At 38.9% G+C, this 24,423-nt stretch overlaps 2 protein-coding genes and 1 long non-coding RNA gene across 3 annotated transcripts; 2 read left to right on the top strand and 1 right to left on the bottom strand.

The window, feature by feature from the left end:
- Positions 1–6,248: 6,248 nt before the first annotated feature.
- On the bottom strand, positions 6,249–9,869 carry LOC125058218. Its single transcript, XM_047662262.1, has 2 exons — positions 9,454–9,869; positions 6,249–8,075 (listed from the first exon to the last, which is right to left on the bottom strand). The coding sequence occupies exons 1-2, from the start codon at positions 9,626–9,628 to the stop codon at positions 7,318–7,320; spliced, it is 933 nt and encodes a 310-aa protein (XP_047518218.1). The 5' UTR covers positions 9,629–9,869; the 3' UTR covers positions 6,249–7,317.
- On the top strand, positions 6,394–9,452 carry LOC125058205 (protein ANTAGONIST OF LIKE HETEROCHROMATIN PROTEIN 1-like). Its single transcript, XM_047662246.1, has 2 exons — positions 6,394–6,677; positions 8,421–9,452. The coding sequence occupies exons 1-2, from the start codon at positions 6,394–6,396 to the stop codon at positions 9,337–9,339; spliced, it is 1,203 nt and encodes a 400-aa protein (XP_047518202.1). The 3' UTR covers positions 9,340–9,452.
- A 4,633-nt stretch (positions 9,870–14,502) lies between the features above and the next one.
- LOC125058242 lies at positions 14,503–16,728 on the top strand. Its single transcript, XR_007118356.1, has 2 exons — positions 14,503–15,817; positions 16,100–16,728. It is a non-coding gene; the product is annotated as an uncharacterized LOC125058242 (long non-coding RNA).
- The last annotated feature ends 7,695 nt before the right edge of the window (positions 16,729–24,423 follow it).

Here is a 24,423-nt window from a genome sequence, read left to right as displayed (position 1 = left end):
CAATGGATTTATCATTTTAATATTAAAATAATATCCATCTTCTCCTTGCCAAAACATCAGCGGGTATTGCAATGCGTCATATAATCGATGAGTTTCAGATATTTGTTGCAGTTGCCCAGTATTGCGACGTGTAAGCACAATATCGCGTTTTTCCAATTGTTCACCAACAATCAGGATGGCAACTTCGTCTACTGTTGGAGCATTAAATCCAGATGGTCGTGTATCTGCTTTGATGACAACTTTATAGTCATCACTTGGAATGCGCTCTAAAGCACTCTTAAACAACCTGACCAACGCATGATGTTCATGAAGCAGACACTGCAAGTCTTGAAGAATTGCTCGCTTGATTCCTGCATTGATCCCTAGGCGTCGATCAAGTTGTTCTTCCATGTTGCCCATGAAATATATTTGTAAAAATTTATTCTGTGTATCTTCGAAAGGTAGTAATGGTCCAATTCGATGGTGAATCTGTCCTTGTATCTACAAAATAAAAACCAGACAGTATTAACTGGGTTACACTTTTCGGTGGGAGAGTAGAGTTCAGAATTAGCAAATTTAATACATACTAATAGATAAAATAAGTTATTCTTTAACTAAATTCTATGTAAGTACAAAAATAAATACCTTAAATGTCGGATTAAATCTTCGTTCTACGATAATATCTGCCCCAAATGACGTCATTTGGAACCATTGTATTTTTGAGTATTTGCAAGAAAGTGGCGTGATTCTTGTGTTTCGCCACAAAGCAATGAATACAATGGCTAATGTGGCGGAGTCAACAATGGCAATTTCACTTTACCATTAAGGCAGCATAATCCAGGCGTTTCTCCGGAAAACTTTAATGCACGACAATACTCGCAAACAACGTCCATTTGCCCAATGCAAACGCTAGGATGCAAGCTGTAATCATTGCTGCAATCGTATTGAAACGCTGCTCGATTCAAATCAGCACTTGATAAATATCTTGTTCTGCGTCGCAAATTATCTATTTGTTGACCTCTGTTGTTCGCTCGACGATTCTGCAATGCCAACCGAGCTGTTTCACGGGCTGCTTCACTTTGCTCTCGTGATTGAGAAGCACGAAGTCGAGCCATACTATCGCGGCGCTGTTCACGTTCAATTTCTTGTTCTTCTTCAGTCCTTTCATTTGCAGTATTTCGTATTGTTCTTGCATTACGGCTTTGTCGGGAAAGATCGTCTTGGTCGCGGCATTATTAATTAAACTTCACTTCAATTCACCTAAAAAATTATTTCAAAACTCAAATTTTCAACCATACCGAGTTTTATAGTTCACACTTCACTGTTTATACGAATGGGCAATGGCACTATCATTACATTATAATTGTTAATTATTTATTTAATAGAAATAGTTTTAATATTGATTTCTTACAAATATCAAATTGTCATCCATATGTCATTACATAGCTGTCATTTGCGTTTTCTTATTCCAAGTCTGATTCTGTTTTGTTATACCACGTTTTATAGTGACTGACGTTTCATGTCAAGTCACACGGGAACGCTGTCGAACGGGATAAAAAGTCTTATGTCCGTCTCCAGGCTCTAAGCTACCTTCCTACCAATTTTCAGCCAAATCTGTTCTGTCGTTCTTGAGTTATAAGTGGTTTAACTAACACGACTTTCTTTTATATATATATATAGATAGGAATGCCAGCAGTAATGCAAAAAATGTAAGGGAAGCCTTTGTGCAATATTTTAATGGGGAAGGTGTCAGTTGGCAAGAGTTTAAAAAAAAAAAGATGATAAAATAGTATAACGTATGCATGTATCTCAGCACTATCTTCAAATGGCATGTCATCGAGGATGGAATTCACTGATCTTGTGTACATCCACATCAGCTAAGAACATTTCACTATAGTACCACAACTTAGGGACATGAATTTCTGCTGTTCCTGCACCAGATCTTTCTGATGCCTTAACCTGTAACACAATATAAAGTCGGTTCAAATATATTAAATAAGTAATTAAGCAATTTGTTAACCATGTTAATATAAACTCCTAATTTTAATGTACAGTAAGAAATTAACAAATAAAATTACTTAAAAAAAACAAATTAGATTACACGAAATTTACCACACAACTACTATTAATTAATAAAGAACACATGACCACAAATTCAACAACAATAACTGTAAGTGACGTCTATATTATTCAGTGCGAGGCGGCGAAGAAGTGAGTGCGCCACACCACGCGCCGTGCTTTTATAGCCTGAAAACCAGTTTAGTCCAGTATACCCCACTCGTACTTCAGTTGAGTTTTTACAGCCTATTCGGCCTCTCCTGACGACGGTGCGTCCTCGCCCGTCTGGCGCCTTGAAACTAGATCAGGAGATGACTGCTATCGCGTGCGGTTGTTGTGAGGAAGGACTATCGTCATTTTGATTATTATAACGTTAAATTAACATTACTTACATCGAAAGTAAGAGCGCATCCATTACTTTCGACACAACATCACTCGAAATGACTAATTGTGTAGAACACAATATCAAATTGAAATAAGAGCGCATCCATTATTTCATTTATTTCACATAGCAAGAGTGTCTCCATTGCTATCAACAGTAAGAGTGACTCCATTACTGTACAACACACTAAGCAAGAGCGAATCCATTGCTTTCAACAGTAAGAGTGTCTCCATTACTGTACAACACACTAAGCAAGAGCGAATCCATTGCTTTCAACAGTAAGAGTGACTCCATTACTGTACAACACACTAAGCAAGAGCGACTCCATTGCTTTCAACAGTAAGAGTGGCTCCATTACTGTATATCACACTAAGCAAGAGTGACTCCATTGCTTTTGATAGTAAGAGTGACTCCATTACTATCATACAAGACTCCCGCAGGTCTTTAATAAAATTAGGTTCTAAGTATATGAAAAGCAGTCCTAATAAAATGTCAGTTCTCACAAAACATTTATCAACAAATTCAAGTTTTGAAAAAGGCAAGTAAAAATTACTTACTGTCAAAGAATGCGGCACACACATCATGGGTCCATACCCCGCGCCAGGGCATCAGCATGGTCTTACCATAGAAACCAGCGACCAATTTTAGTTCATGCCCTGCGACAACACCGCTAAAACCACATATGGTCCGCGCATACAGGAGTCTAGCTTGCCAACAGATTGACTCGCCTTTTGCACCAATACAAAATCGCCTTTAGTGTTAATTACACCTCTACACGCCCTTTTGGAATGATTTTGGTGTCCTGCGATTTTTATTGACGCGAGCATCTTGAGATACACGGTTTTCCTCTAATCGCTGTGAGGCCTGTTGACGGGCAAGTTCACGTAGCGACTCTCGGTTTGGACTGGTGGCTTCTAAAGCAACATCTCGCACTAAAGATTTAATAACAGGCGTTGCTATATTACTATCAACTAACAAATTCATAAGTGCCAATTTAGTAAATTTTTGCATAGTAATGTTCAAGGTGAGCTGTAGTTTCCATAAGATATTAGACCACTTTTCTTTTCCGTAATTAGACTCAACACAAATCATATTCATTACTGTTCTACAATATCGTTCAACTTGACCATTACTTTGATGCATCTCAGGTGTTGTGAAATGTAATTTACAACCTAAATCTTTATTCCATTTAACAAATAAACTATTCTCATACATTCGTCCACGATCGGCTACAATTGACATGGGCGTACCAAACAAAGATATTGCATTTTAAAACGTTTTTATCAATGCATTCGTATCTTGTGCGAGCTCGGCCTTACCTGACCATTGCAAGTAAAATAGGTGCTTTACCTAGCCGATAAATATTGTCCTCAATTAAGGGAAGCGGGTAGTGATATTTGACTGTCTCTGAGTTTAGGGTCCTAAAATCGACACAAATCCTATCTGACCCGTCTTTTTTCTTTACAAGTAAAATTTGACTAGAATACTCAGAATAATTAGAAAGTCAGGCTCTCTAATTATTTTTTATTCAATAGGTCTTTTATTATTTCTCTTACTTGTCGACGTGGTGTTGGCGATAGGTCTCGAACCCCGGGATGCGCAACCTGGCTGCTTCCGTGAGGTGCGTCTCACTGATCAGGGCGACGTCAATGTCCTGCGAGTTCAAGAGATGTTTTAAGTAGGTGGCCTTATTTGCGAGGCCGCGCGCGTTCCAATGTAGGAGCCGAAGGCCCCCCATCATCTGCGGCTGCGACCTCGGGTAGGGCCCTTGAGGGCCGATGCCGCTCTCCTAAAAAGCGGGGCTGGGTCGTCTCCGGCTTGCACGGCCTGGAGTATGTTAGCGATGGCCGCCAGTGCCTCCTCCATTTGGGGACGGCGCGCGCGGGACCTGGTGCGCGCGCGCGGAGGTGGTGCTGGTGCTGGTGCTGGTGCTGGCGCTGGGGCTGCGGCTGCGGCAGCGGCGCGGTTGGCAACGCCCGCAGAAACCGCATGAAGTGCGGCAGCGCGGCTCGCCTCCTGCGCGGCAAGCGAAGGCGCGGCGGGGCCCCGCTTGCGGCCGCCTCGTCTCGTGCGGCGTCGCACCGTGACGAAGCCCTCATCGTCGACCGTAGGAGCGTCGGCAGACGTCAGAGGGGCGGCCGAAGGCGGCGCGCCCATGGGCGGATGTTGGTTTCGGCTTTGCTCGTTGAGGCGTTGGCGCAAGGGGCGAGGCGGCGCCGTTCGGGCGAACGTGCCCGCGCGCCGGTTCCGCTCCTCCTCCTTGCGCATCGAGCAAGTTGAGTGGCATGCGGGGTGAGGCCCCCCGCAGTTGGCGCAGGTCGCCGGCACTTCCCTCGGTCTGGTGCAGTCAGCCGCGCGATGCTCCCCCGCGCAGCGAACACACGCCATTCGCCTATGGCAATTGACCGAGGAGTGCCTGAACGACTGGCAGCGATGACATTGCGCGGGACCCTGTTTCCCGCGCCAGGCTTCAATGGTGACCCCCGTCATATACAACAGCTCGGTAATATTGTATATGGCAGGGGTGATGTCTGGAGTGCGCCGCATCACTGCAAGGAAAATGCAGCCGGGTCGGCCCTTCCGGGCCCGAATCGGGCGGATATAGTCAGGCTCGTACCCGCGGTCTCGCAGCGCCTGGGCCAGCTCCTCGGGGTCGGTTGTAACCGGTATCCCCCGAATCGCCACCTTGAGATCCTGTTCTGCGGGCAGTGAGTAGGAAAACCAGGAGACCCGGCGGTCCTCCTTCTCCAGGTCCGAAAGGTAGCGTTGGACCACCCGGTACTCATCGCCGGATTCGGGGGTAATACGGTAACCCTTCCCGTATGCCCTGGCATTAGCCGGCCGCCCCAACAGCTGACTGATCCTCCCCAAATGATGTACATAATTGGGGAGGCACTCAATAACTATCGGCGGATAGTCGGATCTCTTGGGGGCCGCGGGAGCTCTAGGGGGCTGCGCCTGGACCGTCGGCGCAGTCACCATCCTTGCGTAAGTCGGTGCGTCCGGTGCTGAAGCGGCGCCGTCGTCAGCGGAGGCGACGGGAGCGGCAGCGGGTCCCGGTAGTGAGGCGTCAATATTAATGTGCCGATGGCCCTCCCATATCAAGGCGGCGACCTGGCGCCAGCCGAGGGTCGCCAGGGAAGCCTAACGCACTATGGGTGTTGAATGCACACGGGCGCTTTGCCACGGACTCACCTTCCGAGCCGGGGTCCACGGCTGAAAAAGGGCGGCGCACGGGGGTGAATGGGGTGCGCGCCGGCAGGCGACACTCGTCGCGGACCTGCGCCAACTCCCGTTGTTCAGCGTCTGTCAGAGGTGATTGTAAAGCGCCGCTATTACGCAGCGCCTCTTCTCGCGTCTTGGCATAGCGGGCCATAGCGCGCAGCATCCCCCGCGATGCGAACGAGCATGCAAAGGACTGAGCTAAAAATATCAGATCCGATTCGTATGCCGTCCGCGGCGAGGATGCGGCGCCAGGACCCGGATCCCGATCGAGCATGATTAACAATTCGTCCACACTACTGCACTCGCGGTAATTAGGCGTCGGGCCTATGTTAGCGGCACTCATATTTTCGATATCACTTTCACTATTACGCGTCGAACTTGCACTGAATAGCGCGTCAGTAGGTGCGCGGTGAAGCGGGACGGACGGGTGAGCGGCGACGTCCGTGGCACATTCCGATGACGTCACGTTTGACGCGCGATGCGGAAAGGGAGGCGCGACGGACGGGTCGCGCGCGGTATTGGTTGGCTGCGATGTTTCCGACGCGGTGGGCGGGGCGAACGGGCGAGTGGCGTCGTTGGAGGTGAGTGCGCCACACCACGCGCCGTGCTTTTAGGGCGCTTTTAGTGTCACGCGGATTTGCTCACGCACGCGGGATTGGACCGCATGCGTAAAATTTCACGCTGCGGATCATACGCAGCATGAGTTTCAGTTTTCTACGGGCTGCGTAACGGTATAGACGTGTTCAAAAATGATCAATGTCAGAAGAATATGTGTCGCTTACATACTTTACAAACGACGAAACAAGAAGACAAGAGTACATGTTGATCCCTTTCTTGAAAATAGGCTTCTTGCTGGGGCGTTTGTTACACGCTTTGGAAAACTACAAAATAATGAACGTAAATTTAAAAATTACTTTCGAATGTCCATTCGTTCTTTTGATGAACTGTTGTGTAAAATTGAGAATAAGCTACAAAAAAGCAGTTTACGAAGGATTACAATACAACCGATTGAGAGGCTCGCTATTACATTAAGGTAAGTTTTAAATTTTAAATATTTAATTTCCTGCTATGATTTAGTGGAAAGGGATTTGAACAGGTAGGATAAACGTTTTTTGACTTCAAATTACTGTCATGTGTAAATTTACATGTGCAAAAAAAAAAATTTGTCATGTACTCTGAAATTTCATTGTTCATAATTTCATTCAATTTCATGTTGAAATTTCATTAAATAAGATTATTTCACTCATAAAATGTCGCCATTAAAGTGGAATCATTCCTACCTTTCATCACACGCTACTTATTATAATATAGATAAAAGTTATAGGTTTGCACATGACAGTAATTTAAAGTCAAAAAAAGTCCTTAATTGGTTTGGGATTGGTACGTTCAACCTACATACACAATCCTTTTTTTTATCTGATAAAGTACACATGGCCACAGATCAAGTTACCCAAAACCAGCATAAATGGAACTCGCGCCTTGCGTATTATCATACTTAGGTAACCCGTCGGAGTCCCGCTTATACTGGATTTGAGTAACTTGATCTGTGCCGTGTGTACAACCGCACTCATATGACTAAACAAACAATTAGAGAGAAACTGGAGAAAAAAAGTTAATCGTACTCATTTTAATAAAAAGAGTTTTATTCATAAATTAAAAAATCAAATTTTACATCATTCATTTCTTTGTAAATTTGTATCCTGAGCGTTGACATTACTTTCGCCTGTAGATGATGTTGTTGCTGGGGTATAAATTACGTCATAAGACGTGATATTAAACAGGCCGCTTTCAGTCGAAATAAGAGTTTCATTGTCATTCACTGCAGCAGAACTAATAGCATTGTCGTTAAGACTCGAAGTATCCTGGATTATACTATTGGTTTGGTGACAATTTATCGGTGACAAACTGTCAAGCTCAGTAAAAGCAGTCAAGCTGTAGTATGCAGGTTGTGTTTGACTTTCCATTTCCATAACTATATTTAACACTTTTGTTCTGAACATTAGTTTTTGATATCTAGTGAATCTTTTTAATGAAGGCTGCAGAGACTGAAAGAAAGCCAAATCCTCACTTTCTAGCTCCAGTTGATTAGACTTTAAGCATTCTAATAACTGTGCCTCAAATTTAGATGGTGCTTGCTTTTTAGATTTTACTTGTTTTTGTTTTGATGTTGGGTGAGAACTTTCTTGACGTGAAGTATCTGGTTGCGTGGACTCATTAGGTGTTTCTAAATTACTTTGTTCAGACATTTCTTCACAGAGTGACTCTTCTCCAGCAGTTTCCGTTGTACTGTCTAAGAAAGTCAAAATGTCATAGTAAGAATATTTCTTCTTCTTCTTCTTACTCCCAGAGCCGGATGGCTGATTTTTTTCAGATATCTTGTCTTTCTGGTAAGTGTCCCTTGCTGTTCGCCAGCGTTGTTGTATTTTCTTGTCTGAAATGACAAAATATAATAAGTAAGTGGCAAAAGTACACACAGTTTCAGATCAAGTTACCCAAAACCAGTACCAATAAACGGAACTTGCTAGGGCCTCGCCGGGCGCCGAGTCGTCTACGATAATAAACAACGCATGAGTCCTGTTTATACTGGTTTTGGGAAGCTTGATCTGTGGCCGTGTGTACAAATCTGATATTAGTTGGAAATTTAACTGCATTCGATTAAAGGCCCTCCTTAATTCACACATGTTGTCAACTTTACACTGTCTCATGAAGCATTAGATAAATCAAGCAATATATATATACCTATACAGAGTGGAAAATATATTGTTTTTGTTTTCAGATATTTGGCAACTGGTAATACATTCACTGATCTACACTATTCCTATGTGATTGGAATTGCAACAATTAGCGAAATAGTAAGACAAGTTTGTTACATAATATGGATTGAACTAAAGTCTGAATGTATTCCACAGCTTAATGGGATCAAATGGAAAGAAATCGCAGAGGGATTTCTCACATATACAAATTTTCCTAATTGCTTGGGTGCAATTGATGGAAAACATATAAGAGTGATTCGGCCGCCGCACAGTGGATCACTATATTTTAATTATAAGAAATATTATTCTGTAGTGCTCCTCGCAATGTGTGATGCTGATTATAATTTTACATATATTAATGTCGGTACCAGTGGAAGCAACGCCGATTCAACCATCTTTAGAAGGAGTCAATTGTATACGAAACTGGAAAGTAACACGTTGGGTATCCCTGACCCGCAAGAGTTGCCTATTATTTGCCCCGAAGTAGCTTATCCATCTAGTGTAAGAGCAAAGTTGCCGTTCGTGATAGTGGGAGACGAGGCATTTGGTTTATCATCACATGTGATGCGGCCTTATGCTCGTGATAATTTACCTTACAAAAAGAAAATATTTAATTACCGTCTGTCCAGAGCTAGAAGGTACATAGAATGCACTTTTGGAATTATGTCAAATAAATTTAGAATATTTCACAGATCCATGAATGTCAAGTTAGATCTAGCACAATTAATAGTCAAGACGGCATGTGTACTTCACAATTTCATAAGGAAACGGGATGGCTACAAGGTCAGCCATACATTTGTCACAAATGGTTTTACGGGACCACTACCCAGGCAGCAGACTGAAAGTAGTAATACGTCGGCAAGTAATATCAGAGATATATTTGCAGATTACTTTATCAATGAAGGAAAAGTCTCCTGGCAACACCGATATATAATTAATTAACTAAACTCAAAAGGTTTTAGAAGGTTTTTGATGTTATTTGTGAATTAAATAATTATGCTTATATTAATAAAGTAATGATGCTTGTATAAATAAAATAATGAACCAAACACATACCCGCCTCTTTTCTTTCCTCTTCGCTCAAATTTTCGTAGTTAGGTGCCAATTCCTTCAAAATATCTCTCCATGCAGCCTCCCTCGCGTCCCTGTTTTTGTATAATTCATTGCGTTTATCCCACAAAACGGGCCGCAGATGAACTTCAATGATTACTCGTTCTGTATCGATTTTCATTTCGGTAGTACAATACGGCGCGTGCGCCCCGCTCGACTCTAAAATGGGCACTGAAGTTGTAGGCAGCGCTTACGCATGCGGATACCCCGCACCGGGGTGACGCTCCGCACAGCGCCCCGCGTCCCGCGTGCGTTTATCACGCTTTACAATAGATACCTATATGAAATTGTTCTTTGCGGATGCTACGCATGCGGTCCAATCCCGCGTGCGTGAGCAAATCCGCGTGACACTAAAAGCGCCCTTATAGCCTGAAAACCAGTTTAGTCCAGTATACCCCACTCGTACGCTTCAGTTGAGTTTTTACAGCCTATTGTACCTATATTAATGATCGAAGACTTGAAATAAATATTCTATTTTTAAGTCCAGAGCTGCCTGACGTCCATCCAAATGGAATATTTTTTTACCATTCATGGGACGATTTTGGACGACTACTCCATTCGGATTAATGGACGTATCGTCAGTGGTAGCCTTTAGGCATGCGTTTAGTTTATCAGCACCAGTTCAATCGGGGAATAACTGGAAGAATCTGACGACAATGACCAACAGAATCATGGACCCACCAAAAATATTTTTGTTGTCACGAAGATTTATCAACGTTCTGTCCAGTGCCTCCAGTGATATCTTATGGGCCATTGTGCATACATCGCAAACACTCAATTTGCATACTTGTAGTATTTTGGCCATTGCGCTATTTTTGGCGATGTTGGTTTTCAAGTTTAATGGTAATTTCAAGGCAGAATGTTCAGTTCGCCCGCCTTCTAGCAGACCTTCTCGCAGCTAATCCAGATGAAGCCAACGCTAGATTTATATATATATATATATAGCCTTTCCATATGGGGAACGTGTTTTTCGGAGTCTTAAATGATTTTTAACATATACCTAATCGCCTATTTTATATGGGTCTTGTAAGAGTCGTAATATTGTTTTGATCTCTCTTTAGCTTTCATAATACTTTCGAGGACTTTTTCTCTTGAGTATTTTAATCTATGAGTAAGCATTTTGATACTCAGGGTATGTGGTATCAGGATTTGTATTGTTAATTGAATCAGGACTAGAGGGTTTTTGTCCAAACAAAAGTTTTTAAGGGGTATAATTAGTAGTACTGGATGGGGCAAAAGTAAAGACCCTATTTGGTTCAGCTATAACATTTTTTCTAATTTAGAAAACTAGATTTAGGTTTTTTAAAATGTATATTTGTGCCATTAAATTTCGTACCATTAGGATTTAAAGATGATGTCTTTTAAATGATGACCTCCAGAGTTGATGCACATTTGAGCCCTATTTATGACATTTTGCATAACTTGCCGAAATACTTCCTGCGATATGTTCCTTATTTCTTGATGAATGTTTTCTTTTAAAGCTGCGAGAGTGTGTGGCTTGTTCACATACACCCGAGATTTCAAAAATCCCCAAAGAAAGAAGTCTGGACTCGTCAGATCGGGTGGTCTTGCAGGCCAAGGCAAATCGCCAAAACGAGAGATAACTCGGCCTGGAAAAGCGTCCCCAACTAAGTCCAAAGTGTCGCGCGCTGTGTGTGCCGTAGCGCCGTCTTGTTGAAACCAGATGTGCTTCAGCCCCAATTCGTCCAAACTGGGTATCAAAAACTCACGTAACATGGTTCTGTCGCATTGTCTCCAGCGTCTTCGAAAAAATAGGGTCACTATGTCAACACACATGCCACACCATACAGTAACTTTTAGTGGGTGTAAAGGTGTTTCTTGAATAATGCGTGGATTATCAGTGCCCCAGAACCGAGTATTCTGCTTATTGACATGCCTGAGAGATGGAACTGTGGAGAGTGACGAGAGGATCCGTTAGGCCTGAATCTAGTGCGGCTTAGCATTTTCTTTTGGCAATATAGGGTTTACGGGATAGCGGGATATAGCATTGGCGATGGAATTTAATTTTCCTTTTTTATAAATGATTTCGTAATCGTATTCTTCAAGCTTGAGGCGCCACCGTCGCAGCTTACTGGAAGGATCTTTATGATTGAATAGCCACTTAAGTGGTCTATAATCTATTACGATATGGAATTTTCGCCCATATAAATATGGTCTGAATGTCTTACAGCTAAATATATATGTCTTATAGCCAACAACTCTTTTTCAGTTGTATTGTAGATGGATTCGCTTATATTGAGAGTACGGGATGCGAAACCAGTAGGTCTTTCTTGACTCATTGTTCCTTGTGAAAGGAGAGAGCATGGTTAGAAGCATCTGTCGTAAGAATGAAGGGTTTCGTGAAGATTAGGACTGGTGCTGAAATAAGTTTTCCTTTAAGGAGTTTGCAAGCTAATTGCTTTTTTTTCCTATGAAAGAAGGTTTGAACCTTTTGAAGTAGTAAAGTGAGGGGTTTTGCAATCTTTGAGAAGTCTGGGATGAATGTCCGGTTATTTGAAACAAGGTCGAGATTTTATTAAAAGATTTTATATACCGGATTTTTAGGAATTATAAATTCCTAAAAATCTAAAATGTCAACAAAAAATCCAACATGGCTAGAATAGACGGAAATAATTAATTGATCAGAAATGTTATCGGATGTTTTACTACGAATACTTTACAATTCCACTGAAATACCAGATTCGCCAATTTTGGTGACAAAAGACTGGAGCAAGTTGATTTTTTGGGTTACGTAGGACGGTACGGGGATATCATCATACTTAGATAGGATGTTTTTTTTTTGTTGCCCCTGCCTACTTGGCCTACCTCCCCCCGGGACTGCTCCGGGGCTGTGGAGCTGCGAACCCACCCCTGCCGCTTCGGTCTCTTCCCCGGGCTCGACAATCAGGGAATACAGTCCACCTTCCCTTCGGTCATTGGTTGCACATGGTGGGTTCTTTTTCCCCCATACTTATCTGAGCTTCGTTAACCGGAGTCGGGGTAGGCTCTCGTACGAAGGGCAACTCTGCCTCGGTATCTTTATCCGTCGCGCTTGTGGATGGCGATAGCTTGTTTTTGGTTAGGGTTCTCATAGCAAACATGTTTGGCTTTGATCGATATTTAAATAATGGTTTGAAATGGTATAGATGGTATTACCGTTATTACAGGCAGAAATCTAATTTATATTAAGTAAAGTATATATATTAATGTACTTTGGAACGGGCTCTATTGAATGGTATATGTATATCTTATCAATAAGGGTCAATAATACCCTTTATTAGTGTTATTCGAATGAATTTTACAATTTTGGATAAAAATATTTTTGTTATAGACGTTATTTAAAGAGTGAAATTTAATTATATTAATAATATGTTTTGCTCATACTATTATACTACAGAATGAGCTCTATCTGGTGATATATATATAACTTATCAATAAGGGCCACTAGTACCTTTTATTAGTGTTGTTTAAGTGAAGTTTTACAATTTTGGATAAAAATATTTTTGTTATAGACGTTATTTAAAGAATGAAATTTAATTATATTAATATGTTTTGCACATACTATTATACTACAGAATGAGCTCTATCTGGTGGTATATATATAAGATTATATTTCTTTTTATATGGAATTGATTCAAATAAACAATTGTGTTTCTCTGAAAACAAGGATATTTATTTTATTATTAACACACTATACTAATTACATTATTCTAAACCTAAATAACACTATAACAATACCTGAAAACAAGGAAACGACATTAAAAGTTTATTATAAAATTATCAATTCTGTTCGGGCGATAAGGTGGTTTTTTGACTGGTTAACTATTAAGTATAATTTTAGTGCAATGAAACGTCTGCTTCGCGTTGAATCTACTTTATTACTAAATATTAAATTACAAACATAATATGACTGAACATATCCGCCCACCAAAGGACCTTTAATGTCCTTTCAAAAGATTACATGCAAACCCTTAATATATACTTTAACAATTTGGCACTTAAGCTTCATTAATTGGGAGATAGCAAAGATTAGATACAGATCGTTTTACAATATTATTTCCATTTTTAACACTATAAACTCTAGTTACACCATCTGATCCTGGATGTTTTTCAGTAATTCGTCCAAGGATCCATTTTCCAGGTGGTAAATTTTGTTGTTTTATCAGTACGATATCACCAATTTTAAATTCTTCTATTCTTTTTAACCATTTTGGCCGTTGTTGTAGACTGGTCAAGTATTCACTTTGCCAACGACACCAAAAATCGTTTAATAGCTTTTGTGTATATTGCCAACGGGCTAAATGCGAAATTTTGATATCGTTCAACTTTGGATGCGGTACAACTATTGGGGCTTCACCAATTAGAAAGTGTCCAGGTGTTAGTGGATCAAGAGTATCATCTGCTTGGCTTATATGGCAGAGTGGCCGTGAGTTAAGACAGGCTTCGATTTCACATAATACAGTGGACAACTCTTCGAAGGTACGGTTGTTATTAAGAATTCGTTTTAAATGATACTTCATTGACTTAACTCCAGCCTCCCAGAGTCCTCCGAAGTTTGGTGAGTATGCAGGAATGAAGTGCCACTGAGTGCCATCATTTGCTAAGCTGTCTATGATTTCTTGGTCAAATTGCAATTTTGCTTCTTCCCATGCTTTACATAACTCTTTGTTTGCTCCTACGAAGTTTTTTCCCTGATCACTCCAAAGATGTGCGCATTTACCTCTTCTTGATGTAAATCGTCTGTATGCAGCTATGAATGAATTTGACGTCATGTCACCGACTAGTTCTAAGTGAATTGCTTTAGTAGACATACAGACAAAAATAGCAGCGTAGGCTTTGTTTGTTTTGATACCTCTTCCTTTGTTCATCAAAATTTGAAATGGACCAGCGAAATCTACACCTGCATTGATAAATGGTCGAGAAGGTGTAGTACGAACGGAAGGTAAATCACCCATTAATTGAGGTTTTACCTTTGCACTTTCCTTAGGGCAAATTAGACATCGATGGATATGCTTCTTTGTCATGTCTTTTGCACGCAATACCCAATATTTAGAGCGTAAATAACAAAGCATTAGCTGAATACCTCCGTGTAATGTTCTTTTATGAGCATCGGCGATAATAAGTGAGACAAGAGTGTTGTTGTTTCCAATGATTATAGGATGTTTAGTATTTGTTTCTAAACTTGATTTTGCTAATCTTCCGCCCACCCTGAGCACTCCATTATTATCTAAAAATGGATTAAGCGTCTTCAATTTACTGTTCTTTTTAATATTGTTCTTTTTCTTTAACGAATCTATTTCAGTTTCGAATTCTTCATTTTGCACTATTTTGATACATGTTAGTAACGCTTCTTCTATATCTTCTGTTGTGATTGTTATATTTTTATTATCCTTTTTAAACTTGATAAACTTTTTACAAAAAGCTATGGTTCTTAATAGTTCATTTAAGGTAGTAAATCTTTCAAATTTTTCCGAAAATCTTTTTTCTTCTTTAATGTTTGTCAATATGAGAGTTTTAATTCTTTCCTTTTTCTTTTCTAGATCTGTTGTAAATATGTTCTCGTCTGTTAAGATGATTTCTCCTTTTTGTAACCAAGTAGGTCCTTTCCACCAAAGGTTGCAGTGTTTCAAATCGGAGATGAACATACCTCTAGATGCAATATCTGCTGGATTTTCTTGTGACTGGACATGATGCCATTGTTCTCTTTTATGATTTGCTAAAATTTCTACTACACGATTGGCCACAAATGGCTTCCATTTCGTGGGTTCACCAGACAACCAAGCTATGACTATAGATGAATCTGTCCATGCGAAAACTCTTTCCATCGGTATTCTCATGGCCTGTGCTACTTGGTTCAATAATCGGGATAAAAGCAAAGCTCCAGAAAGTTCTAATTTTGGCAACGAAATTGTCTTGAGGGGAGCCACTCTAGTTCTGGCTGCAATTAATGCTGTTCTATATGAACCGTCCGTTTTCTTGACTAGGCAATACACCACGGCGGCGTAAGCTAAAATAGAAGCATCACAATAACCATGAATTTGAATTGTATCCATGTTGGAGCATGAAGTACTTAACCATCGATCGATAGAAATGTTATTTACATTCATAAGATCTCGGCGAATCTTCAACCATTCTTCTTTCAGAAAAATGTTAAGATCCTCATCCCAATCAACCTTCTCAAGCCATAGTTTTTGAATTAATATTTTAGCTTGAACAATACAAGGTGCGATCCAACCTAAAGGGTCGAACAACTTTTGTATATCTGAGAGGATATTCCGCTTCGTGATAATGTTTTCTTCATCGACTTCAGGTAGGTTTAAGTTGTATTCAAATCGATCGTTCCCTAAATTCCATTGAACCCCTAGTGCTTTAATTATTCCATCTAGTTTTAAATCGAAATGAGCTTTAGTAGTTCTTTCGTCTGGTTTTAAACTTTGCATAAATTCAGTATTATTAGAGGACCATTTTTTCAACTCGAATCCTCCTCTACGTAACAATTCTTTTAAATCCTTGCTAATCTGAATTGCTTTTTGAACGTCATCACCTCCAGACATGCAATCATCAACATAGAAATCTTCATTTAATATTCTAGCTGCTTCAGGAAACTTATCCCCTTCATCAATCGCTAGTTGCTTCAAAGTTTTTACTGCAAGATACGGTGCTGAGGCTGTCCCGAACGTTACAGTAAGAAGGCGATAGTCACGTATCTCATCGGATGGATTTTCTCTCCATACTATACGCTGGTAATCAACATCATCTCTATGAATTTTTATCATTCTATACATCATTTGAATATCTGAGACGAAACAAATTGCATGAATACGCCATCTCATTATTAAATTTCTTAAATCTTCTTGCAAAACTGGACCTGACAGAAGCTCCTCGTTAAGTGAAATATTGTTGGAGCCTTTACAGGAAGCATCGAAAACAACTCGTGTCTTCGTAGTTTCTTTGTCCTGACGGACCACAGCGTGGTGAGGTAAGTAAACTGATTTTTTATGTAATTCTTTTTCAGGTACTTCTTCAATATGATTTAATGTTTTATATTCGTTTATTACCTTCAGATATTCGTCTTTTAGTTCTGGATTTCTACTAAATCTTCTTTCAAGCTGCATTAATCTCTTAATTGCTGTTTCTTTTGTATTTCCTTCAGATGACAATGGTGCTTCAGTTTTAAAGGGTAATCTAACTATATATCTTCCTTCGTTATTCCTAGCATGAGTTTCTTTATAAAATTCTTCACATCTCAATTCTTCTTTAGTTAAATTACGTTTTGTGTCTGTATCTATCTCCCAAATAGTTTTAATTAAATCATTAAAACTTGCATCAGTTGTGATATTCATTGCCATTATGGCTTTATGCTTTGGTTTCATGTTGATGTTTATTCCACCCATCACAATCCATCCCAGGCTGGTTTTCTGTGCGCATATTGTGCCTGATGGACCCTTGATTAATCCTTGTTTAAGAATTGATGTATACTCTTGCACCCCTAATAGCAAATCCAATGCTCCGGAATCCATAAAATTTGGATCTGCTAGATTCAATTTCTCAAAGTGACGCAGTTCCTGTTGCATATATTCTGATGAAGGTATGTTAAACTTTAATGGCTGTGACATCACGTAGGCGTGTATTGGTAGCTCAAAGTTAGGTTCCCAGCGTGACAATAAATCAAAATTGACTTCTTGTTGGATGTTTACCTTCATATTATCCATACCCGTGACGACCAAATTTACAGGTTTGCGTTGCAATTTTAGTGCTTGAGTTGCCTTTTGAGTGATAAAGCATGACTGCGACCCCGAATCTATTAGCGCCCTAAGTACAGTTGTGTGCCCATAGTTTCCCTTTATAACCACAATTGCGGTTGCTAATAGATTGATATGTTCTGTAACATTATGTAAAGCTGTCATTGTACCAAGAGTCTTCTCCTCTTCCTGAGGTAATGTCATCGGTTGCTTGAGTTCTAAAGATGCCGATGCATTTGCTTTAGTTGACTGATGAAGAAGAGAATGATGACGAGCCTTGCATATTCGACATGAAAGAGGTAAATTACATCTAAATGCCGAATGCCCTGGAGCCAAGCAGTTGAAGCAGAGTTTGTTGTGTTGTGCATAGTGACTTCTTTCTGCAGGTGACATTTTTGAGAATGTTTTACAACGACATAAGCTATGATTTTCCTTACACATAATACATGTCTTCTCTATAGACATGTGGAAAACACGTTCTCTTAACGGCTTGAGAGTTGGTTTAAAAGGTGGATTTAACAATTCTAACGTTCTAAATTTTCCTTCTAAAAACTTCTGTAATTCAAACCAGGTAGATAATTCTTCTTGACTTATATCATACGAAAATTGTTCCCATTCTTTGTGAGTATCTGGATCCAACCTTTGAACTACTAAAAATACAATTATAGGGTCCCATGACTCTGTGGGTACCTTAAGATTTTGTAAGCTGTTTAAAACTTCATTTGTTGTATCTAATATTCCTTTTAATTGTAAAGCCGATTGTGACATAATTTTCTTTTGTGAAAATAATCGTTTAAATAATGAATTAATTATCATACGTTTATTCCCATATCTAAGTTTTAAAGTCTCCCAAGCAGGTAAGTAATTCGACTCGGTGATTTGGATGTGTTTTAACAAGGATGCTGCTTCACCTGTTATGCTGCATTTCAAATAATGTAGTCGTTGAACATTAGACAGTGACGTGTTATCATGTACCAGTGCAACAAAAATATCTTTGTAAGAAGGCCATTCTTCGTAATTACCCGAAAAAGTAGGTAATTCAATGCGCGGGAGCCGAACCTGTGATTGTACGTTGTGTTCGACTGCAGTGGAGCCGTTCCCCTGATTACAGGATTGTTGTCCTCTTTGAATTTCAAGACCTTCTAACATATCCTTGATGTCAGACACCATACATAAATATAAATCCTCGATCAAATAATAATCCTCATTGACAAAATATGGTAAAATTGACTTTTGTTCACGCGGCGTAATTTTTATTAAATCTAAATGTGCACTTTTATAAGTCTTCCAGTAACTTTCTATACACTCCATCCGTGTTTGTAGATAACCTTTCGTAAGTCTAGCCTTTGCACATTTTTTAATATTTATTTGAGTCTTTTTCAATAGTTCATTATTATTTTCAAGTACACTTAATAATTGTTCCACATTTGCCATTATTTGATCACTTTAAAGTCACTTGCACGTTCTATTTCAATATTATTCAAAAGTTATAAGTCTAAAAATTGCACAAAATAGTTGCTAAACGAGTTCCTTATCGCAATGGAATGCGTAGTCTATTGTTCCTTCGATGCAGCTCAGTAGACACAATATCCGGCGAGATTGCGACCATATGTTCGGGCGATAAGGTTGCTTTTTGACTGGTTAACTATTAAGTATAATTTTAGTGCAATGAAACGTCTGCTTCGCGTTGAATCTACTTTATTACTAAATATTAAAATTACAAACATAATATGACTGAACAAATTCCTTTTTACAATTTTACAATCAAACAATTTATTAATAACGATGACTTTTCACTTGTCAAACTTCTTCTTCCAACCAAGATGGCCGATGGCGTCATCTATTATGGCCGATTTACATTATCTTAGTGTTTAGGAGAGTGCTTTAGGATAGTACTTTAGTTGAAACATGTAAACGCTACTACTTGCTTTAGTCCGTACTAAAGCAAGTAGTAGCTCTACTTGATTTTCAAGTTGAATCAAAATAGAATCGCTTTTTATTTTTGTTTCAAGTGATACCCCTCCCGCGACGGCGCACCCCCCGAGTTCTTCCCTCGTTGTGTGTAAACACGTAATTTAGTAAAATCTTTAGGAGAGTGCAGTGCCGTGAAACGCATTTTTGATTGTAAAGATGGCTAAATGGTCGGAAGATAAAACTATCAAATTTGTGACTGAATATGTGGTTCACGAATGTTTGTGGAACGTTAAAAACAATGCACAAAACAAACAGGCTAGGCATTCGGCATACACTGCCTGAAAAGAAGCTATGGGTATTTCTGGCTTCGACGTTAACGCGGTTATCACAAAAGTGAGTAATTAATTATGTGATTTATCAAATCAATGTCATTTTTGTAACTTTTCTAGTATAGTAGTTTCTACTGATTTATTAAATGGTTCACTGATATGTGCATGTGCGTGTGTGAGGGGGGGGGGGGGTGTTGAAGTTATAATAATAACCACAATTTTTCTAAAAACATAAGATCAACTTATTCACAAGAGGTAAAGAATCAATGAAATCTCGAGCTGGAGCAGATTCCATATACAAGCCGAATGTAAAATGGTTCGACATACTACACGATGTGTTACGAAGCGTAAAGCTAGAAAATAGAAAGACGCAGAGTAATATGGTATGATTTTTTTCTTACATAAAAATTATTGTATCATTAGTGCCTGCCAGGAGACAGATCCTTCGTCCATAAAATAGTCTGCAAACTTTTCTCTGATCTGACGTGCGTTTTGCGACGAATGCTTTTCACATTTTTTTTATATTTTTTTATTGGACAATTCACACCAATTGACCTTGTCCCATGCTAAGCTGGTGAAACTTGTGTTATGGGTACTAGGCAACGGATATACAAACATATTATAGATAGATAAATATATAAATACATATTTAAACACCCAAGACCTAAGCACAACACCAAATGCTCATCACATCGATGTTTGTCTCAGCCGGGGATCGAACCCGGGACCCATGGATTCGCAGTCAGGGGTACTAACCACTAGACCAATGAGCCGTCATATTCATTTCACTCACTATTTCACATGTGTCTAGGTATTGGCACAAGTCCCTTTGAAGGTAACTGTCTCCAGCTCCCTTCTACAAAATATTCGTTCTCAGTGTCTTCAAAGTCCATTGTATGTTCTAATATCGAACTTTTGATGATTCTGAGCCAGTTGTGTAAAGCACAACAAGCTTTTACAATTTTATCAACAGTGTTTGGGAAATAAGGCACTGGTTTTCCGAATATTTGAAAAGCGTTTTCAACAATACGTCTAGCTCGAGACAACCGGTAATTATTTTTTTTTTCTCTTTGTGTTAAATTTTGTCCTCCAAATGGCTTCATCAAATAAGGCTTCAGAGGGAAGGCAATGATAGTTGCCCCAAATGACGTCATTTGGAAGCAAGAATTAAATTTGCGTGTCTTACGCAAAAATAATTTGGAATCATCTGAATTGCCAGTAAGAAGGGATAATAAAGGCTCCGGCGGAGCGGGTAGAGGTGACAGCACAACTTTTCCTGATGCGCAGCACATGCCGGCTTCCGAAATTTCAATGCCTGACAATATTGACATACTTTATCCATTCCACCGATAGCAATTTTTGAATGCGCTGAGTAGTTAATATCTGGTGCATATTCAAAGGCAAGCCGAACGAATGATGCACGTGTTAATGAGCGGCTGATCCGTTGCCTTTGTCGATCTTGTACTCGTACTGTAGCTATGTTTCGTTCTCGTGCCGCTCTTGTTCTCGTAATATTCTGTTGCAGACGTTCGTCACGCTGTTCTTGAGATTCTTGTGCACGACTTTCTGCAGTCCTGATTCTTTGAGCTGCATTTCTTGAAACGATTTGTTCTGGTAATTGCTGAGCTCTTTCAACACGTTTGCGTCGTGACCCTTTGCTGCTCGCGTTGTTGAGGTTAGATTTTTTTGGTGGCATTTTACTGAAAATAATAATTTAATCGTTTAAATATTAGAAAGAGGAACTGAAAAACATGTTATCATAGCACATTGATTAATAAGTGCAAAATAATTTTCAATGGAGGTTAAATAAAAATAATATAACAAAATTTGTACAATTATTGAAATGTGGGGAGCTTTGTGCCATTTTCTCATTGATATATTAATTAACTTTTATAAAACTATGTGATATTACTTACATGTATAAATTGAAATTATTGTTCCTGTGCTCCTACTGTGGCTATGTCTCGTTCTCCTGCTGCTCTTGTTCTTATGATATTCTCTTGAAGACGTTCGTTACACTGTTCAATTTTCATCACAAATTTCTGCACAGCTTCTCTTTTCGAGCGGATATCGAAGAACTTTCGGTCTCCTCTACGTTTTTCTGATGGGGTTTCTGCTGTTATAGTTGTCCTGACTAACTTATTGTGAAAGTAAAAAATGTCGTTTGAATTTAACGTATCACATTTGTATATACTTTTTTTTGTTGTGTTGACACTTCGGCTTTTCTGGCAAGCTTTTTGCAGAGTACCTGAAAGCAGCAATACTAACTTAAGAAACAAATATTATCAATATAATTATAAAAAAATATAAATAGTTAAAATATTTAGGTAAGGAAATTTATTTAATAATTTAGTATTAGATTTTTCTTATTAATATAAACCCTTAATTTAAAAAAACGTTGCTTAAAAAGGTTTATTTTGGGTAACTAAGTAAAAATAATAGTAAAATATATACTTTCCATTTTATAAACACAAAATAATTGTGAACCCGGAGTTGTTAATATCTACTAGTATTTGAAGTCCGGCCCTGTTATGGAACGGTATGAATCACTACGTGACCACAACACGACTTAAACAAAGTGAAATTAGATTAGTAAACTTACAAGTCCTTTTGTCTTTTCTTATGATTTTCATTGAGCGTCAACTTTGACTTTTTTTTAGCTAATTCTGGTTTCACAACACTTATTTTTTCTTCCATAATTTGATAAAAATTAAAGCACACGATACGAACTCCACTAGTTTATGCAAACGATGGCGGCCATGACAATGCGCAGAGCTGTCTGTCATTGGTCGAATCGGACTTAGGCGAGTTTGATTTTTACCGACATTGTGACTTAAGCAACAATTAAAAAAAAACTAATATTTTGAGCTTTATTTCAATGAATAAGAGTGGACTTTGGTTAATTTGTTCTGAACTGAAATATTTATTTTCGCACGTAAAATCAAGTTTATCAAAAACATTGAAATATGATTATAGTAGACTTAGCACGTTTGATATGTATCAACTCAAATATTTTTTTAGTTCTTGACCAATGCCCGTATTTACGATCTTTTTACCAGTGCGGCTTGAACATTTCTAATCAAAGGAATCACTGTTCCTGACTAACAATGTTGGATGTTTCTCTCCGTTATAGGCTGCAGTAAGTTTTTCAAGAGGTCTTAAAAGATCTAAGCATTCTTGAACCACTCCATTCAAAGTTTTGTAAACTATTTGGTGAACGAGGCATCTCGGACATAGTTGCTGATAAGCAGTTGTAATTTTGAGCATTCTATCTAGCATTAAATATGTAGAATTCCAAGGCGTTGGGAAATCTTGCTTTAATTTAATATATTCCATATCCATTGTACGTTGCAAAAGTTTGTAAGACGCGTTGTTTGAGATATGTGACTGGGTTGGCATTAATTTATAACTTCCATAAATTCAGGGATTTCAGCTTTCTTACAATCAATGATCGCCAAGTTCAAAGCATATAAAATGCATGAGGCAAAATCTTTTTAGACAAAGTGGGGAACCGATTTTCTAAACAACATATGTCCTTTTCATCATATTTCTGCTTCGTATTTGAGATTCATTATAAAGATGTTCTGTTGGAGTCATGGGCTTTTGGAGTGGAGTTAGTAGGTATGAAGTATTTTCATAGTCTTTATCACCAACAATCAAAAGGTTTCCAAATTCTCCATTTCTTTGTTTTATGAATGAATTGTTAATTGGTCTTGGCTGCTCCTCGCTATCTAGCCACTCACTACAGTTTGAACAATAAAGGAAAACTGTGACTTTCTCTCAAAAAGCTTCTTATAAGCTACTAGAAATTCTTTTTCTTCAATACTTAAAGATTTGTCAAACATATTAATTCCATCATACGAATTACTTGTAACTTTGGGGGGAATAGCTGTTTCTCTGCCAAAGAAGAGGAAGGATGGAGTGTAGCCTGTGGTTTCATGAACTGAAGTCCTAACAGCATGAGCAAAACTTTGTAAATGTAAATCCCATTCATTATTTTGCTTAGTAGTAATGAAACTTGATATTGTGCGAATAACCCTATTCACTCGCTCTGTAGGGTTACTCTATGGATGATAATTAGGAGTATACCAAATTTGAGATTTATAACTATTGACTAATTCTTTAAACAATTTTGATTCAAATTGCTTACCATTATCAGAAATAATTGCTTGTGGAACATCAAAAAGTAAAAAAATGGTTTTCAACAATACTGCAAATCTTATCTGCTTTACCAGTTCTAAGTTGAAATAGTAAAACAAATTTACTAAAAAAACAGGTTATAACTAAAAGCTTAGTGTTACCACTTTTGCTTCTTGGAACCGGTCCCATTAAATCTAATGATATAATTTACCACGGTCTATTAACATGTCTTTCATGACCCATCTGACCAAAAGGTAAAGCTGCTGGCTTGTCACTTAGAAAACCTTTAAGATAATATAGCTTTTGAACAGGTGAGAGAGACTCATCTTTGTCAATCATTGCCCTGAAAAGGTTTATAAACGAGTAATACTCGGTATATTTGCCAGTGAATGTTGACATGACTACGTTAGGTAATTGAAGCTTTGACCTAATGCTCGAAGTTTGCTTACAATCTGAGTCGTTAAGCGTCTCATTTTTAGTGTTCAAACTGTGTTTTTTGATTGTTTTATCGATATTAGAGAGAATGTCGAAGTATATTTCTTCGATTTTACTAAAATCCTCCGGATCTTCAGGATTTTGTGCACATATTTGGATACAAGCATCGCTATATTCTTGAAAAACGCTGACGACCCTATCTCTTACAACTATAAGTCGTTCTAGCGAACGTGATTGCAACTCACCTGATATTAGTGCATTATGAATTTTAGTAATAGACATCTTTGCATAACCCCTTTTTGCAATATTAACTTTTGTGTCGACCATGTTCACTAATAGGGCAATATATTGCTAGC

Source organism: Pieris napi, chromosome 18 (assembly GCF_905475465.1).
Source record: "Pieris napi chromosome 18, ilPieNapi1.2, whole genome shotgun sequence".
Classification (NCBI taxonomy): Eukaryota; Metazoa; Arthropoda; class Insecta; order Lepidoptera; family Pieridae; genus Pieris; species Pieris napi.
Note: the sequence above shows the minus strand (reverse complement) of the source record. Positions and strands in the feature narration are given on the sequence as shown.

Coding starts and splice junctions, on each gene's coding strand:
- LOC125058218 (XM_047662262.1), bottom strand. CDS start 9,628: ATGAAAATCGATACAGAACGAGTAATCATTGAAGTTCATCTGCGGCCC. Junction 8,076..9,453: donor AGAGGAAAGAAAAGAGGCGG/GTATGTGTTTGG, acceptor TTGTCATTTCAG/ACAAGAAAATACAACAACGC.
- LOC125058205 (XM_047662246.1), top strand. CDS start 6,394: ATGATCAATGTCAGAAGAATATGTGTCGCTTACATACTTTACAAACGA. Junction 6,678..8,420: donor AGGCTCGCTATTACATTAAG/GTAAGTTTTAAA, acceptor TTTTGTTTTCAG/ATATTTGGCAACTGGTAATA.